At 43.2% G+C, this 19,492-nt stretch overlaps 1 protein-coding gene across 2 annotated transcripts in view; it reads left to right on the forward strand.

The window, feature by feature from the left end:
- Positions 1 to 19,492, forward strand: part of PARN (poly(A)-specific ribonuclease) — a 637,089-nt gene that overhangs the window by 452,795 nt on the left and 164,802 nt on the right. For both annotated transcript variants that reach the window (XM_078663093.1, XM_078663092.1), the window contains exon 21: positions 11,747 to 11,821. In XM_078663093.1, the coding sequence (XP_078519219.1) occupies positions 11,747 to 11,821 (75 nt within the window). The remainder of the gene's footprint in view (positions 1 to 11,746; positions 11,822 to 19,492) is intronic.

Consider the following 19,492-nt stretch of genomic DNA (forward strand, 5'->3'; position numbering starts at 1 on the left):
CGGAGTTTCGTTTTTTTTTTTGGTGTTTGATTTCCTCATTTCATGCCGACCACGGCCGCCGGAAGAAGTCCAGGTGAGTGCGTTCCTCCCCCCCCGCGCTGTCCGTGTCTTTCCCGCCCCCCCCCCCCGCTGTCCGTGTCTTTCCCGCCCCCCCTCCCGCTGTCCGTGTGCTTTCCCGCCCCCCCCCCCCTGCTGTCCGTGTCCTCGTAGGTGCTTGTTTAGGACTTCAATTTATTTTTTCTCCTCTGACACTTCCCAAGAGTGAGCGAAGGAAAACGCACAATGGCGAAAGGAAGAGAAAGGCGAAAACCCCGCCACAACGGGAGAAAGCAGGAATCTGCAACGGAGATCTAACGGGGCAGGGGTGTCTGGTAGCCGGTTAAAGGCAAGAGGCTGATTCCAGACTACGCGGCCTCGGTGGGTTGTGCGCCGGTGCCGGCCGTGGGCTTCTGAGCACATTTTGGGCACCAGCACTGACTTAGCCATATCAAATTAAGCATAATACGCTGTTCCGTGCCTGTATTATACTGGATGCCACCGGGATTAATTGCTATTCCTTATTTAAAACTCTGAATACAGACGTGTAAACAAAAGGGCGCATGCAGGGAAGCCTTGTGTAAACAAAAGGGCACGTGAGGCGAACCCTCGTGTTAACAAACTGGCGTAAACTCCTACCTCATAACTAATATGGTTACATTAACAACAGATACCTTCACCCCTCACAGCTTTGAAAGACACGGGAAATAGTTGTCAATTAATCCACATGAACAACAATCGCGGAAACAAATGTAAACAAGGAACGCAGACAAAATATTTAATATAAAAACAGAGACGCGCCACAATAAAAGTACACCTTTCATTGGGGACGTAAAAATGAGAAACTAGTCCAATAGATTGCTGTGTACCTCTTGTGTGAAAGCCCCATGTGTGTCCCACCTAATACATCCTGTTTCCGAGTCTCCTTTTCCTGGTTTGGTTTAACCGGCAAAATGATAAAAGGCAAGTGCACGCATATCATCGGTAAAATATGACGTGGAATAAAATTGAATATTTAGGTAGACGTGAGGTACTGAGGTATCCGGAAGTCTGTTTACATTTATATAAGCATCTGATTCTCGCTACTGATTCCAGTGCTGGGCCAGAAACGTTTGTAGAAACCCCTGGATTTCAACACCACCCTTTCATGTCGCTTGAAAACGGCTCCAACGAAAACTCATAACATAAACCCTCGGGGGATGTCTCAAGCGCCCTCACTGCGGAGAGGCAACCTAGACTCTTCGATAAAGTGCGAACGTTTCCGGGAATCCTTTCATACCCCTATGTGTGTACTTGTTTTGCAGGGAGCGCTCTGGACGTAAATGTTCATATTTGCATTATCGCATTTATCATTTCTGCTGAGTGAAACAAATGTGGCCGAGGCAATAGCCCTCTAGATGAAGCGTTTGTCTTTTTCTGAACTGCATTACATGCAAGGAATATCGGGCCTTGCGCAGCACACTCCTCTAACTGCTTGAAACCTTATTTTAAACGTTTTTCCCCTTAATGCAACAGAAATATTAAGTAAACACGCCACCTTGCATTTCGCTCTAAATATAATGCACGTGTGTAAAGTACAGGCTTACAATTTGCTGTGTTAAAGGGGACGGGACGGGTGAGGAGGGGGCGTGAGACGGTGGGTGGTGGGAGAAGTTATTTTCACACAGCGATGCTTTTAACAATTTAACTAGTCAACGCTACTAGCGAAGCAGTTGAGGTAAATTAAAAACGCCAGCTCATTGGACATGCATGCAGTGTGATGGCCGCATCTTTGAGACTATGACTGTCCTTATGGACCAAAGAGCCCTGAAGAAGCTCAATGAGAACGAACCGTGTTGGCTTTCCTGATAGATGTTTAATCTGGCCACAATGAAATACATTTTAATTAAGGAATGAACTAATAAAAACATTGGATACGAATTGGATTATGGACCTATTCTGATTTCTTTAAATTAGGATGAATGTTGAGCACTGTTTAATACGAAGGGGTCCTCGATATGGTATATATTTATGTCAGATTCGTACACAGGGTAGTATTATTTAGTTTAGGATTAGGGACTGATTCCCCGGTGGCTGTTCCCTCACAATGGACCCGCTTTCTCTTAAGTGTTCTCTTGTGATTTAATGACAATTGGGGACAGTGCTAGGTGTGGTTTTTCTTTGCCTTGCCCTTCCATCTCTGGTAAATCTTTTACTAGCTAAGTAGAACTTTAATGCAACAAAAGTAAGTCTTCAGTTCTACAACTGGATGCCCGTCCCACGCCAGCTCACTGTTAGCAGACTCAGAGTAGATCAACGTCATCAGCCCCCACTCCCCAGCCCCTCCCCCACCGATCTGCAGGCACAGCAGGGCTGCAATTATTCAATGGAGCCATTGAAATTCCCTGCTGGGCCCAGCACACTGTGCTTCAGCACATCGCCTAAGTGGTTACACTTTTTGGGGCAAGTATCGACCCTTTGATAACAGATGGAGGACCCACCCAGGCTGGTGGGGGGTTAGGGGTGTCAAGAGCCGTCAAACACAATTAACTCTTCAAAACCAATAGTCAACATAAGCAAAATGAACAGCCTGAACTTGACTAATTACTGGCTTCGAAAATAAACAGTTCTCAGACCACGTTTATTACACACCGAACCAAACTTGATTAATATTTTCATCATATTTACCTAACTTGGCAAAGACCCACTTTGAGGACCCCTTAAAAAAACTGTCGCTGCTCAGACCTGGTGAGACCCGGCCCACTTAAAGCCCTACAATAGGCCTCACATTTGCGAAAGATTAAGCTAATGGCAATGTAAATGACAATGCCATTTATTTATCTGTTTTCAAAACCAACACATAAATACAAATGTTGTCATTAACAATGCCAATAGCTCTAACTTTTCCAAAGGCAAAACCATTGCATTGTAAATGCTTGTTAAGAGATTGTGAGATTATGCTCACAAGGCACCCTACAGAAAAATTGCAAGAGTCTGATTCTGCAACAGATTGTTTCCTTAAGACATTTTTATGATGATGTGTTTAAAAAAGTTCTGCCTTAAGTGGGCATCTTTGAAGTGATTGTGTCTTCCCAGGGTACATGCCTCCCTGTTCATTACTACTTTGCACTTGAGCTAGCAGCTCTTCCCTCACATAAGTATATAGTTGGTGTAGTAGTGTTGTGCATCTAAAATGGCGGTCCAGTATATTTTACTTCAACCCTCTTAATTTGCAGCATTATGTAATTATTTTATCAATTGAAGGCCCAGAAAACGTTAATCCCCTTTTTGTAGCCTAAACTAACAGCTATTAAAATTTTAGGTGCATTCTTTTCTTTGGAAATATTTATAAAATCTCCTTTCTCTAACAGAGTCCCGCAAACGTAATGTTTGCATTTGTTGTGCACACCCCATACCACAGATGTTGACAGCCTCTTTTTGTTCTATATTTGAACTTGGCCAGTAACAGGATGTTCATCCTTTATTTAGAAACATCTTCGGACTTTTTAAAGCTGTTGCTGGCAGGGACACGTAATGTGGGTGAAAAGTGAATCAGTCAAAACAAATTACCCATGCGCTGAAGAGGGCTGTTTGCAGGAAACATCAGCTGTATATGTGTACACGGTTACAGACCTCTGGTTATTGGTTTCAAAAACAACCCTGATGTATTCTAAAAGGTACACATGCATATTGAGGTCCCATAGACTACTTTTAATGAAAGCAGATGACTGGGTTAAAATCTGTGGCCAGATTCTTGAAGTTTGATGAATGCCACACAATGAAAAAGATGCAGAAAGTGCACACTTTGCATCAGTTGCCTGTGTTATCGATAATATTAAACGGTATTGGTGTTTTGTCAGTCCAGCATAATAGTCAGGAGTTCATAAGTATAAAAAAATTGCTATCTGTATTTTTATTGTGCACTACTCACCTGTTAGGGTATCCAGGTGCTCTGTAGCAGGTGTGGAAGGCCCCTGATTCCTCGAAAAGCCAGGTCTTCAGCTTCTTGTGAAAGTCAAGGAAAGAAGGCTGAGATGTGTTGTGGGAGGTTCCAGGCTTTAGAGGCCAGATAGGAGAAGGTGCGGTCCCGTGCTCTCGTTTTGTGTATTCGTGGGCTGTGTGCTAGTGAGAAATAAGCTGAGCGGAGGTATCTGAATGGTTGATGAGAGGGAATGTGACTGTTAAGGCTCGTGGGGCCAGTGTTTTGGAGAGCTGTGTAGGTTCTTAAGTTTAAAGCGTGTTCACTTGTGTATCAGGAGTCAGTGGAGTTCCAGAAGGCTTGGCATGGGAAGTTGAGGACTAGTCTGGCTGGTGCGTTTTGGGCTGTCTGCAGTCTTGTGACTGGCAAAAGTATTAAAACCTGTCCTACTGAGAATGCGTAGCTGGTGCCACTGAGAGGGAGTGGATACTGCATGTGCTTCGCTCAGTGATGATAGTCCACATAAAGTTCAAACTCATGTATATGCCACTCCCGCTTCTTATGTCATTATGGGTATGTCAGCAATTCTCATTTAAGGTATTAGGGTAAGACTTTTGGCCGTTATTGTGTATGGTTTAATAGAACATTGAGTGCAGAAGTAAAGATACAGGAGTTATTGTAATACTCTTTATAGATACATTAATGGTTTCTCAATACCTTCCTGTGACCCCTTTTGAGACCAGTATGCGTAGTTACTTTTTTTAACATAACACCATTTTTATAAACATTGTGTCTAATGCATGTTTTTAGTGTTTTTCTAGCTCTTGGTGTGCCTCAGAGGATTTGTAGATTGAGGATCTTAAAATTCACAAATAATACCTCCTCTGTCCTCAGATATAAATTAATGACTACAACTCATGATATTAGTAACCCCAGATTCCTCACCTTTACTATGTCCCCAGACACCAGACTGGATTCAGAGAATTCTTCCAGCAATGCATCCATGTGCCATATGGCTTCACAGTAACTCCTCACCGCCCCAGAAGTGACGGAGCGGAACCACATAGAAGTGCCATCCCTGCACAGTGATACAAGTTCCTTTCTTTCTGCACTCTTTGATACAAATCCAGAGGTCTGGTCCCAACTTTATCTGTCTTCCGACGACTCAGAAAAACTAGAGAACAATGTTTTCACCGAAAACTAGAGGATTTCTGCTGTGCTGGGGCTGCAGGAAGCAGATGTTGGTCATTGATGCACATGAGCGATGTACTCATGGCCTTTGGGCTGCGGTCACAACTCTAAAGCATATGATGAGTATGCACCCAAAGGCATTTCGGGACGGAAAGCTAAACTCTACGTTGCTGAAGATAAGAGGCTGTGGACAAAGCATGCGTTCTGCTCCTATTACAAGTTGACCCTGATCATGAAGCCACTTTTGCGAATGTCCACTCCGCATTGTCTTCCAGCAAGGTTAGGTGCAGGCTTAAACCTAGGAAGGCCGAGTGTTACTTGACCCTATCCTTCCACTGGAATTCTAGCCAAGAGGCAAGTGCATCAAGATAAAGATCGCACTCCCCCGATGTCTTCTGCAACTAAAACGATCCTTCAATTGGTCTGAGTGCACAGAGTTCCTTGAGCTATCAACCCTGCTTCAAATAGCCTTCAAAGAGGCTGTGCTTCAGCTTTTTGGTGATATTCATACTTCCTCTGGTATGCCTCTGGGCCCCACAGAGCTACAGGAATCTCCAGATGCACTTCTGCTGGTGGGTCTGCCCCCAGTATCATCTGCCCCTTTGGGACCGGTATACAGCTCCAGTACTTGCTTCTACTCTCGCACTGAGGTTCACATAAGTTCTTTCTGATGACACTGATTGACCTGATCCAGACGCCGCTCTGCTCCATGCCTATATCATGCTATAAAATTACGAAACTACAGGTGTTGTACAACCTCTCCCTTGTTAGCAGTACCAGTAGAGGATGCATGCACTTTTTGGCTCCGAGTTGGACCCAGTGCAGGAGTGAAGCACCTCCTGCACTGATGGGGTGAGGGAGTGGGCTGAGTTCTGCTCTTTATTATCCAATGATGCATTGTACTTGGACTTCCACTTGCCAGTGGGTGAAGACACATTTCCTGAAACAAAACTAACTCTGTCCTTGGGCAAACTTCAGAGGAAGTGCTTTGTTTGCAGGGCAGCTGAAACACTAGAACTAGAGTGTTACCCACTATGTAGAGGAAAACAAATATATTAACTGAGATTTCTAAATAAGGACCAGCTACTTCTGAGCCATTGCATTTAATAATGCCCTTCTGCCTACATGGTGCAAGCCATGCCCGCCAGTGAGTTGACCTGTGACGAGGCAAGGCAACGCAGGCAGGCTTTTGGTGATCCAAACCTAACCAAGCATCCTTCTCTATACAGCCTGATTATGCAAACTTCAACAAGCAAGGCCAATCAGAATTCCTTTCCGACCAATTCTCTGGTTGGGGGATTGAAGACTTGACACTCCGAGCCTAGCCCTCAGATTTATCAATGCAGTTTGCCCTTTGGCGAGCGGCATCTTGGTGGCTTGGACTTAACGATGTGTATTTCCATATACCTGTACTGCAGTACCCAAAGGCGTTACCTGCTGTTCAGGGCAGGCCAGAAACACTTTCAATTTACTCTTTCAGTTTACTGTGCTCCCCTTCAACCTTACCTCTGCCTCTCCGGGGTTTACATAAGTGATGGTGGTGGTGACTATACATCTTTAGAGGTCGGCAGTATGGGTATTCCCTTTCCTTGATGACTGACTGCTCAATGTTACATTGCTACAGTCAGTCCTAGGCCACCTCCATCGACGGTCAAACTGACATGGATTATTTGGTTTCACTGAGACCAACCTGAAGTCGTACCTGAGCACCTAGGCAACAAATTCCATTCATTGGGTCATTTCTGGACATGGTGGCATCCAAGGCCCTTCATCTGCTGCAGCCAGTCCTCTATATTCAGAATCAATACTGGGTTTTGAGAAGTAATCCTCCGCAGGTTCTTGGCCTCCTAGCCTTGTATATCATTCTCATTCTGAAATTCCAGTGGCATAAGCAGGCTCTGTAGGCTACCTTCACATTTCAGTGGACTACCTCTGTCTCCATTCAGATCTGGGAGATGGACTGTGCAGGATCTCCAGTGGCGGTTGTCAGACGCCAAGCTGACTCTCAGCAGGCCTCTTCTTCCCCGCCCAGAATATATCGTAGTAACGGACACCTCACTTCAGGGTTTAGAGGCCACTTGGGATGGTTGCAGATCAGAAGTCTTTAGTCTTTGGTAGAGAGACTGGTTCTAGCTATCTTCTTGCACTTCAGGTGATCCAACTGGCCCTAAAAGCCATCCAACAAAGGGCGGCTGGTACAGGTCCTCAAAGACAACATAACCACCATGTGGTAGTGCAACAAAGCAGGCCAGAGTGGCGTGCTGGACTTTGTACCAATTGCGCAATGCCTATCGAGGTGGCTGGACCAGCAGAGCATCTCACTCGTCACCCGCTAACCAATGGGTTTGTTGAATGCCCTGCAGATACTAAGCCGGTATTATCTGGTGGCCCACTACTGGTATCGCCATGCCTTGCTGGTGAGGGAGTCTTCTATCAATTGGGTATGCCTGGCTAGATGTATTTGGCAAACTAGAATGCACTATGTGAACAATTTCTTTCAATGGAGTTAATTCCAAGACTTTTATTTGTTAGGTGATGCATTCCTACAGAAATAGGAGGATTGACCCCTGTACCGCATTCCCACTGTTATCTCAAGATCTGAGGAAGATCAAGATAAACCGGCCCATAAGTCATTCTCTTCATCCTTACTAGGGCACAAGAGTGTGGTGCCCATAGCTGCTGAGTCTGAATTATTGTCCTCCAATCAGGCTTCCACTTCTTGAGGACCTCCTGTCTCAACAATAAGTTAGGGCCCTGCGTCCAAGTCTCTGCGTTTTAAACCTCCAAATGTGGAGTTTGATAGATGACAACTAAATGTGACTTGCTGACCGAGGTAGTTGATGTAATCCTTGTGGCCAGGCGCCCTCCATGAAGGTGATCTACATTGAGCATTGGAACAAATGTGTTGCTTGGTGTAAAGTAAAGTAAAGTCCACATTTGTAAAGCGCACAATCACCCGTAAGGGTCTCTAGGCGCTGGGGGCCGTCGGGAAGATTAAGCGAGCTATTGCCCAGAGTCACATGGTGCTGGGCTAACCTGCCGCCGGAGCCGGGGATCGAACCGTGGTCCCCAGATTCCAGCGTCAGTCGCCCTGGCCGCGGCGCCACACCTCTTCCTCGTGGTGTTTATAAAATGGACCCATTACAAGACAAACTTTCTAATATTCTTGCTTTCCTTCATTAGCCCAGCAGGGCGTCTTTGTGGTGGACATTGTGGAAAATTATTTGTCAGGCAATTCTATGTTGGCCTGACCAACCGTCTTTGTCATTGACAGTGATACGTTTAATGAATGGTTTGACAGACATGCCTCCCCTTCTCCCCACCCACAATTCGTTTATGCTGATAATCAGACCCGAACTTGGCTTTGACAATTCTCTTGTGCGAGCCCTTTTAAGCCTATACACAGCAATTCTATAAGGCTGTTCACACTAAAATCTGTTTTTTGTCATTGTACTTAACATCTGCACGCAGCATGAGTGATCTGTGGGTGCTTTTGGTGCAATCGCTTTACTCCACCTTCTTTCTAAGCTAATTGGTACTGAGAACCATGGCAGCCTTCGTACTAAAGGTTGTCACTCTTCAGTGTTGACAGCCTTTTTTACTCCCGCCTCCCCCCTCAAAAGAGACTCCATCGCCTTGACCCAAAAAGGCACTGAGCTTTTGTATCGACTGCATAAAGATCCATCCTAAGAATGGCCAGCTTTTTCTGATTTTCAGAGCCATGAAGGAAGAGCTTTGTCAAGAGGACCGTCACAGTGGATATTCTTCTACTACGCATTGGCCATTGTCTTCAAAGTTGGTCACTAAGCAATCACACTTGGTAATACTGGCACTCTTCGTTCGGTCTGACCCTGCTACATCCTATCTTGAGGTCAACCTCTCCTGGTTAGATGTCCAACTTTGCTTCCATATCTGAGTTTTTGTGACTTTATCTAATTCCATAATTGCTAGGACAGCCGCCATTCAAACTGGGACACCCTCTGCCATACTACAGATAGGGCACAGTGCCCCTGTTTTTGCCGCAGCACCTTCAAATTGGTGTGCTGGAATCAAACGATGACAGCGTTCTCTATTACCATCACTTCACTGACCCAGGGCAGCCTTCGAACTCACACCATGCAGGTCTGTGCAGTAAGCGGGAGGACTATTAAATCCCCTTCCCCTTCCCAGAGGGCTGCCCTTAGGATGCACTGACTGTGTGCCAACTTTGTGGCCCACGGTGAATGGGTGTATCCCTTGATTGCATGAGGCCACACCTCCTTGCAAATGTAGGAATGCTCTTAAGATAGCGTCGGCACTGTATGTGCACTGGTGCTATCTGTGTTAATGGAGGGCTGCCCAAGCATCTGTGTCCACTTATATAATACACCAGTGCCCCGGGGTAATGCTAAAAACAGCTGCACACGCCCTTTGTGTCCCAGGACGCTGCATGTAATATGGCTCCCAGAAATAAAGTTGCATACAAAAATTGTTAAAATCGAACTACAAATTAATTCAGAGACCTAGAAAACCAGGACTATATTCCAGTTAGGGTTATATCTGCTTAATGGCATAATAGTTGCCTTTGTAGATGCTCTGTACTATCTCATGGAGATGATAAATGTGATAAACATTGCAGTGCTAGTTATTAAGAGATTATGCCTGTTCAGAATATCAAAATGACTGGATCCACAGAGGCAAGACCTCTTTAGTGGGCCGCCAGATCAACCACTTTGCAAACACCGAGCTCTCCTGAACAATCATCAAATGATCCATGTAGTTGGTTTGGCCTCAATCATTGTTGAGAATGAACAAGACAGTGTAAAAAGTATTGTTTCACAGACTTCCAGTGGATGCTTGCTGGGAGTTAAAGGGCGTGTTTAATTCTTAGAGGCCGCCATTTACTTGCACCAAATCGAATAAAAAAATAATCTTACGCCATACCTTGCATCAAGACGTTTGAAGCTTGCAAGATCAACTTTCTCATCCAGGGTCCTTTCTACCTCAACCGTGGGAGTCAGACCTATGGACTAAATGGTTTCTTCCCTTGTAACCTTCAAAACTAATGACAACTTGTTGCAATCTTCATTTGAAGCTCTGTTGTAATCTTTCTCAGGCACTTCAGCATAACACCTAGAGTGATGTGGTAGAGTGTAATCTGAATTTACCTATTAGTACTATTGCTATTCTTACACGCCTAACCATCTGTTAATTAGCATTAATGGACTAGGAAATTTCTACTGTTATACAGATTCATAGGAACTTTGTGCTACTTTCTAACAGCAGAGATAATGACTTCTCAAAGCCGTAAAACGTTAAATATACACAACACCGTATCACAAATGCTCATCCCTATGTCGTTCGTGTGGTAAATACTTGCTGATTCTGTAAGTTTGTCCTCCTTTATTCATGTGTTATTCTGCAAGCAAGAAATAATTTCGAGCTTGCTGCCGTGGCATGCATGGCTAATCAGAGTTTGCAGTAACTGACTGGAACAGAGCCTGCGTGACATGTAGTTGGGAAATCTATTAATTGTACTAAATACATTTTGTTCCAGAAAGGCCTGAATGTCCCTGCTGAGCTGTCTTAAGTCCCGCCTGCCAGACTGCATTTAGCTGTCTGTAGGCGAAAGCTTCTTGTGGACCATACCAAAAAACCTAGAGGGCTTAGAGAATGCCCAATGCACCATTGACTTGCTTCATTGTCACTCATTTGCTTGTTCCATGGTTATTCCTTTTGACACTCCATGAGGATTTACATCTGTAGAGGTATAGGCACACAGAAACATGTACACCTGCTAGGAACCCTTTCATAGTTTCTGGTAGTTGTAAAATGGGTCTGTTTCATAGTAAATACAGGTTCATCACTGATTCACCTTTGTGAATAGGCTCCTGTGCGTTTCAGTGTGGTTTGATGCTAAAATTGGGGATATGGTATAACCCTACGCGTTGGTGCTGGAACATTAGTTTTAATACCCTAAAGTCAGGGTGATTGTGTGTCTAGACTAGAGTATTTAGTGTTGTAACGTATCGGAACCCTATGTTCTTAGCAAGAACCTGACGTGCAGGAAAAGTTTAGATGTTCGTCTCTCTGGTCAGTTTAATCATCAAGATTCGCATCTGAAAAGTGAATTTGGAATCCAGGATGATCATGACCTACATTGCATTTAAGACTGTTGTTTTGTATTTGGTTTCACTGTGACAAAACAAGGGTCAGCGTGCCTACAGCACACTTTTAAAGGCCTTCTGTCTTAGTATCAACAATGTAGGCTTCTGTTAGCAAAGCTGTTTCTACAACTAGCTGTATTTCCTATGTCCGTTTGAGGATCCTTTGTAAAGAAGACACCTGAACTTAGTGCGATATGTGTGAAACTCTTTGGTTTTAATAGGGCCTTTAGATTGGCATTGCAAGTGAATATGCCCTGCCAACTATCATTTTATTGCAATGTAAACCCATTTGAACGTTTTGTTATACGGATATGCTCACCCTTGTGCAGTTTCTAGGCAGGCTGATAATTTTCTGAATGGTGTGACCTATATTTGGCTTACGTGCGTGCCTTAGTTGTTACCACAGGAATTGCACAACACAGTTTGAGATAAAGTTCTATAAATGTTTATAGCACTTTTTTTTATTCCTATTTAGGCAATATTCATGTGTCCTGGATTGATGATACATCTGCATTTGTGTCCCTTAGTCAGCCTGATCAAGTTCAAATCGGTAAGCCTTTTCAAAATTCAGCTTTCTGCTTGGTCACTATAATTTTGTACAGTTTTAGATTTACTTTTTGATGCTGAAAGCTCACGAAATGCACCTTGCACTATGCTAATTCGGTTATTCAAAACTAAATTATAATATGAACTAACTGGTTTGCTTCAATGCCATTTTTATTCCAATTACATACATAATACTTTAAATATCTTTTCGGAAAATACTAAAAACAAAGTGACTGCCTATCGGTTTTCTCTGAAAATCACTAACAACCCTGTTTGAGATGATTTATTTTAATCCGGGTATAATTTATCAATGTGTTGGTCAAAAACTACAGAGTGAATTTTTGTGTTCACTGAGTCACTGCGCATCATCGACTTTGTAACTGATTTGGCTTTTCTGTAACAGACACAATGTAAATCATTGCAGGAACTCTGAAAAATCTGGAAAGTTCTGCTAATACCGTTTATTCTCTAATTTGCAACTCGATCGCTCCGTGGATTAGACAATTTAACTGATGTTTACTTCATTGTCTGACAGAAATGATTAATAAGGATACCGATTGCATGCTATCTGTAGCATAACATTTGTTTAACCAGTGCTTAATTTAAAGTATAAAAACATGCATTTGCTTTGCAATAGGTCTCATAAATGTGAGACATATTGCATTGCAAATGCTCGTTTGTCAAAGCACCCATGCGGCGCTTTCACTTTAATGTTGCTGTGCACCTTTCCCTAGAGGAGACCCGTCAAAAGAAATTGGCGTGGCAGGCATTAAAGTGAAAGCATAGAATGGGGCTCTTTTACAAAAAAGGATTTGTTTGTCATGTTGAGAGACTAATCATTTTTTTTTTTTGTAAAATGGGCCCCATGTTATACTTTCACTTAATGTCAGCAACGCCCATTTCTTTAGATGCGGCTCATATAAAGAAAGGTGCCTGGCTGATATTAAAGTGAAAGAGCCGCATTAGGCGCTTTGAAAAAAAAAAGAAAAACATTTGATAAAGAAGCGCGGCCGCTCTATTAAAAGCAGACCGTGCTGGACAAATAAAGAAAGGCACGTGTCCATTGCAGAAAAGCACATTGTGTCTGGAGTAGTAGTAAATAATTAAAGAAAATAGTTCTCACAGACTAAACATACCATGTAACCACACAAGTAAAAGGTCAAGTCCTTATTGGAGGTTACAAATACAGACAAGGCGTTAATAAGGTGGGACTAACAAGCCTATTAATGAATCCGAAGCAACCATTTAGAAAGGACAGTAACAGGAGCCAATTGAAAAGATGGGCGGAGAGTTGGCGGAGCTCCAAGTCCTTACCCGAGAACAGCATGACTTGCAGTGGATGCGCTGCCTAGGCCCGACCTAAAAAGTAAGCGCCCTTCTTGGGAGGCCACTTAAGCCTACACCACCCATTGCCAGCACAACCACTAACCATCACACTGCTACAATTTTGACAATTCAGACTATTCTAGATTTCACAATTCTACAAGAATGGTGTGGCGGCAGGTGTTATCCATTGTTTACATACATTGACTAAGCACTGTTCTAGTGCCCATCTCAAAATTAGACTGACCAAACCACCATGTGGTGGAGTGTCATTAGTGCCGTTGCGGAGAAGTGTAGATGCCTCCAACTGGAAACCACTGCCTCAAATTAAGCTCTGTCAGTATAACCCATACCAATAGATGTGCTTACGAGTAGCATATCCAGTATGTCATGGGCCCTACTGCAAAGGAGGAAATGCCCTCCCTGGCTGTTTGAATTCTAAATGTTGCCATTATCAGGATTCAGTAGGCCCCTCAGCCTCTAGTCATTGATGTCAATGCACCTGCTGCACAAAAGGAAGCTACACCCCTAGTGATTACTGAATTTAGTCAGAGACTTGTATGTGTCTATTCCATAGATGGGAATTTGGGATCACCAGATATCAGCTGCTACCTATTTATTGCCCTTTCGTTTCTTTAGCACTAACCTGGTTTACCTTGATCTCCGCGTTTAAATAGTCAGAGGCAGGAACAGAAAGTAAATGTAGCCCTAAGATCGTTTATTTCTGTAGTTCTACAACGAATGAATATAGTCAACGTTTCTAGACCCTGTAACTAAAGAGAAGGGACTTTTAGAGGTGCATGAGATTGGATCTTTTTTTTTTTTTTAAATATTGCGCTTTTTAGCGAAATGTGGTTTGGAAGTATTTCTTGTCACTTGTTTTTTTTTTTTTTTTAAACCATAGCAAAACCTCACATGAAAGTCTCATAAGATCCTAGCAGGACACTGATTCTACCCCAAATATCTCTCAGCTCCCAGGCACAGGGTCAAGGCTGATTTGCATAAGATTCAAGTGTAGCACAGGTACTACATGGGTAGTTGTCTTGCTGCCAAAAGCCCAGCATTTGGAATTGGAGAAGGCAGCTTGTTACTATTTTTAGGTCAGGACATGCTGAAAACTTCGCTAAGAATTAATTTTGCCTATTGATTACCATTGACTGTGTTTTGTAACTCACATGCACTTGCTTTGTTTGCTGGCTTTAATTGTTTTAGGCTGTTGAGCTTGAGTCTTTGTCCCTCCCCGTGAAGTATAGCCTGTTTACCACCTCTCTGACTGGCTCCTTGCATTCCTCCACAACTGCTCGCTTCCTTGGAACTTTTTGTTTTCTTTTTCTTGAGGCACTCCACAAGGTTTTCAGTTGTCTCCCTTGAAAACTAGTTCTGGAAGAAGCAAACCTGCTGTATTTCTTGGAAGAGGTCTCCTGCCTGCTATATTTCTGCTGGACTGATTCTATTTATCTTTTCCACTTTCAGTTCATCAAGCTTTTGTTTTTGTGAGGAACGATGTTCTGTCATTGAGCTTGTTTGTTTGGGTCAGTGCTCTTTACTAATAGCATTTACATAAATAAATAAATCTCTTGCTGAATTTCATGTCCATGCTGTAGGGAGAGGTGGCTTCTCTGCTGTGGCGGATGCGCGTCTCTGCTCCCCCTCCCCCAGCAGCTGCAAAAATAGAAAATTTAATTGAAAAACTGGTTTATCATTTTATTTTTCTCTCCCTGGTGAGTCTTGGAGGTGGGTCATCAGGGTGGGGGAGATGGGGCAGTCACGGAGGGAGTGTGTTGGGCACTGTGATCCAGTGTGCATGACGGTTTGGCTGCCTGTCACAGGCCGGCCAAAGTGCCATGTGCACTAAAGGTGTCTCCAACCCCTGCTGCATTGCTGGGTTGGCGACAGCAGTCACAGGCTCTTGGTCTTCCTGTGGGCCCGCAAAACGAGGGCGCTCAAGCCAATCCTGACACTGCTTCATGAATGAGAGCAGCTTTCTGACTGGCTGCAGGGAATTCTGGGAGTCTGTGCTGATGAGGCGATGAGCAGTGGTAAGGCAGGACTGGCAGGTAAGATGTTTTTGTGTGTATTTTGTTGTTAGTGGACATCAGCTGCTTCTGATCGTAAGTTCTGGAAGTAGGGACCAGGGGCTGCTGAAGCACCCCTAAATAGCAATACTTTAGTTCAGAAGTGAATAAGCAATAAATAGGTCTTTAAAAATCTTCCCATTTTTACTGTGCATTCATATAAAGTGGTCGCCTGTTAGGCTCTGTCTACCTAGGGAGGTTGGGGTTTACTTTTCTTTCTTCGACTTTAAAGTAAGACGATTAATGTGACAAACTTGTTGGATACTGGGTGTGGGAAATGCTGTAGGATGTTTTTTTTCTAGTACGTAATGTAAATGCCCGTAAATTAATTGGATAAATATTTCAGAATATATTAGGATTAGGAAAGCACAAATGAATCACTTTTTATGTAATTCTGAGTTGTTGTGGAAACCAATATTTTAATGCTATCAAAACAAATCGGTACACTAGGTAATGCAGATTTCTACAAATCATTTGTGTTCTGTGTAGTTTTTTCAGTAAAACTGTATGTATGTGCAAATGTAACTGATATTCCACTCTGCGCTGCTCTTTCCCCCCCCCTCTCCCTGAATCCCCCTCCCGGGTTCCACTTCACTAACTTTTAGCCTTATTGAACAGCAGCCACGATGGTGTACAACACGGTTAAAACGCATTGAAAAAGGCAAGATCTGTTGTATAGATGAGGCCTGTTGGCTTTTCCAATGTTTGCTTTTTGACCTTTTCTTCTCAAAAAAAGATCCTCGCCTGCTGCAGCACTGCTCGCGCAGCGAGAGACTTCTTGGAGGGGGTTTCAAAAGTAACCTAGGAATTTCACACTCTCGTGCGTGTGCTTTTCCTTTTGGCCCATGCTATTGGCCTTTGTGCGAGTCTTAACAAAGAAAGGCACTCAATTGGACAAAGGTGGGTGCATTGCTCCGCCCATGGCCTATTGGTGTTGGTTACCCGCACCGTCACCATGTAGTTTCAATTATCTTGCCCAAGCACAGGTGCAATAATTGAATCCACATGTCTCGCTGTGGCGCGCGTGCACCACTCGCGATCGCTTTCCCTGCCGCTTGTTTTCTTTCCCAGCGGCATTGTCACTGACCTCTTGTTCTCAATGAAAGGACGTGTGGACATATCAGGCACAGAGCAATACACAGCTTGTTATATGTTGTCCTCTCACCCAAGAGAAAGATAGAGACATTAACACAGTCATAGTCACTACAGGAGCACATTCACACAAATACAGACCAAAAAAAACACTTGCATCAGAGCCACAATGCAAGCAAAAAAAAAAACTCCCCACTCCCAAAACACACACTATTGCTTTATAGGAAAAAGTTACAATCGGTGTGAAGAGGGTCCTTCAGGATCAGGTGCGCTGCACCTCCTGCACTATTGACAGCTACGCCGGTAACTCACATGCGCCAGGTTACACTTGCACATAGGTACTACGCATGCAGACACACACTTAGGGTCATAGACCCTGCAGTTGCCTTTGGATTCCTGGCCATGTTACTGCTTCACACTGAACATTATTTTTACCTGGAAGGGGGATGTGCAGAAGGGTCCGCAGGAAACTCTGACCATCACCAGAGGCAGCAGAAGGGAGCTCAACTCTCTCTACACCTTCTGAGGCAGCAAGAAAACCCTAGCCCGGGAGTGCAGGGGACAGAGCGCGAGCGGGTAAACTAAACCCTACCAACGGGGGCATACTGACTGCGACCCATAAACTACAATAGTTAACCGCTGTTACCCACCCGAGACCGGAACTGGGTGAGTGAGTGGGCGAGTGAATTAGTGAAAGTGGGCACAAATCACCGTAGTTGAGATGTTGTGACTGCGTCACTTGGCTGCCATCTCGCGCTCAGTAGGCAGGGTCCTGCTGTTTATGGTAGTTATCGACAGATGCCCTCCTTTATGAGGGTCCATAAGTTGTCTAATGACTCCGGAGCAGCTTTATGACATAAAGTGTGTGATATGCCAGCTAATTATCAGAGGAATTAGGGAGTAGGTAAACACGCCAGGGCCGGAGTATGTGGTAACAGGAGGCCGGCCCGCAGCACTCCAAAGGTTACCAACATCCCCGTGATCCTCACCGTTCACACGCCGCGCTAGACAATTGTCCGACGCAGTTTAAAAAACCGAAGCAAACATATATATGAAAACCACCGACAGCCAATAATCGTTTACTGCCGAACCAACCTTAAAGAGAAATTCTGCTTAGGAAACAAGTAAAGCCTACGGAAAAAGTCTTGCAAATCAGTCTTGACAAACAATCAGCACCCCATTTTGTGAGGAAATCTACGTTGATGTTTCTTGAACCCAAAAGAACACCAACCGTTGCTCTCTTCGTGCTCTCTTCATGCACTCGAAAATGTTATGCAGGAGTTTATTAATTTGGCTAGTCAGTAACACCATACAGATAATCTTAAAGATAATCTAACCTCGATTTTACAAGGCTGACATCTTCTCTCCTAGTTAAAGACCAGGCCCCAAATTAGGTACCCCATTTGTTGTTGCCCTTATTAATACATAATTTAATTGGGTACATATTAGCACTTCATTTGTGAAAGAAAAAGTGCTGGGCCCAAAGCTTTTCATCAAAAGCTTTCTGTGGTGGCTTCTGATTGTCAGGGCGACCAAATACCAATGTTGTCTGGTGTTGATTTCACCTCATGCCTCTTTCTTACCCTCCTTACCCATTAATTTCACTATTGCAGGTTGTTTTTAATGTTTTTATTTTGTGGCCTCTCAAAGGCTCATCTGGATCCCATCACTTGCACCAATGTTTAACTGATGTCAAGCAACCATTTTAAAATCAAGATCTTTAGTTAAAAAAAAGCCCAAAAGGTAGTATTACCAGATTTTAGCAAGCATTTGCAATGCAATAGGTCTCGCATTTACGAGAGTTTGAGCTATTGACATTACAAATAGCAATGCCTTTTTTTTGTTTTCGTTTTTAAAACCTAAAGAAAAGGCATTGTCATTTACAATGCTAATTGCTTAAACTTGCGTAAATGCGAGACCTATTGCATTGCAAATGCTTGTTTGTTCATTATGTCAACCGTTTGCAGCACAAACCATTTGGCTGCTAGTTTACAGTAACATATTATGGTTCAGGAAAAGGAATTATCTGCTGCCAAGGCAATATTTGTGTCCCTATTTTACTGCTATTCAAACGTGTATTTGCGATTCATTAATACAAAGACTTTATGATTAGGGTGAGTGCTCAGAGGATATGTGCAAACTCGGACTGCACTACTGACAGTGGATCCAGTATAAAAATCTGTACACAGGTTTGCAAAGTTTAACAATATGAAGCTACGTATAATGCTCCCAGAATGCTCTATGAGCAGATGCAAATATTGGCAGAAGCTTGAAAGCAAGGTTGATGATTCTATGCTTCCTAAAGAAAATATTCACGAACAAATGCAAATAATAAAAAAAAAAAGTTTTACTAAATTACTGTGAAATAATACGTACCATTTCTTGGACGCATCAGTTAGTAATGTGTTGATACATCATAGTATTTCCCCAAAAGTATTCATAGTGGAATATCAGTGTAACCAGTTTCAACAAGATTATGGGACACATGAAAATATACCAGCATTGGCAAAGCCAATAGGTATGATATTGGTGGTCAGCCTTTTGGCTTTGTCAATGTGTGTCTTGTGTTGACATGGTTTTTGTAAAACCTTTTTGTTGTAGGAGCTGCTGGGCCCTCGCTATTATAACAAACATTGTCAAATTACAAAAAATATGTTTTGGTCTCAAAGCACACATTCCAACAGCAGTTCCTTGCAGTGACAAAACTTGGTATGCTGAAATGCTTCTTTTAAAAGAGCACAATGCTGTCACAGTGTAGCCAGCCTATATAGAAAGAGGTTAACTGTAAATAAAAATAAAAGATCTTGGTTACCACCAGATCTAATTAGATGCCCAATTCTTTATGAAAGTCACAAAGGTACATCCATGGTATATGCCTTGTATTAGTGCAGATTTACGCCTTTCGTGAATTCACACACATTTACGGAAGTAGGCTTTTAAATTGTACTCCTAGAATATATTTGTGAACTCTGTTTTTGCACGAGCAAATATGCATGTGTAGACCTGCTTATGAGAAAATCTGTTTAGCATTTACAAGTTCACTTTCCTTCCAACCACATTTGTCCAACATTGGAAGAAGTTTTACTTCTGCCTTTGTCACAGAGTAAATTCCCAACCTTACAATGTATGGGAGAAGATTCGAAAAGAGCTGGGGAAACCCCAAAACATGCAAATTAGTAGGTTTG

Source organism: Lissotriton helveticus, chromosome 10 (assembly GCF_964261635.1).
Source record: "Lissotriton helveticus chromosome 10, aLisHel1.1, whole genome shotgun sequence".
Lineage (NCBI taxonomy): Eukaryota > Metazoa > Chordata > Amphibia > Caudata > Salamandridae > Lissotriton > Lissotriton helveticus.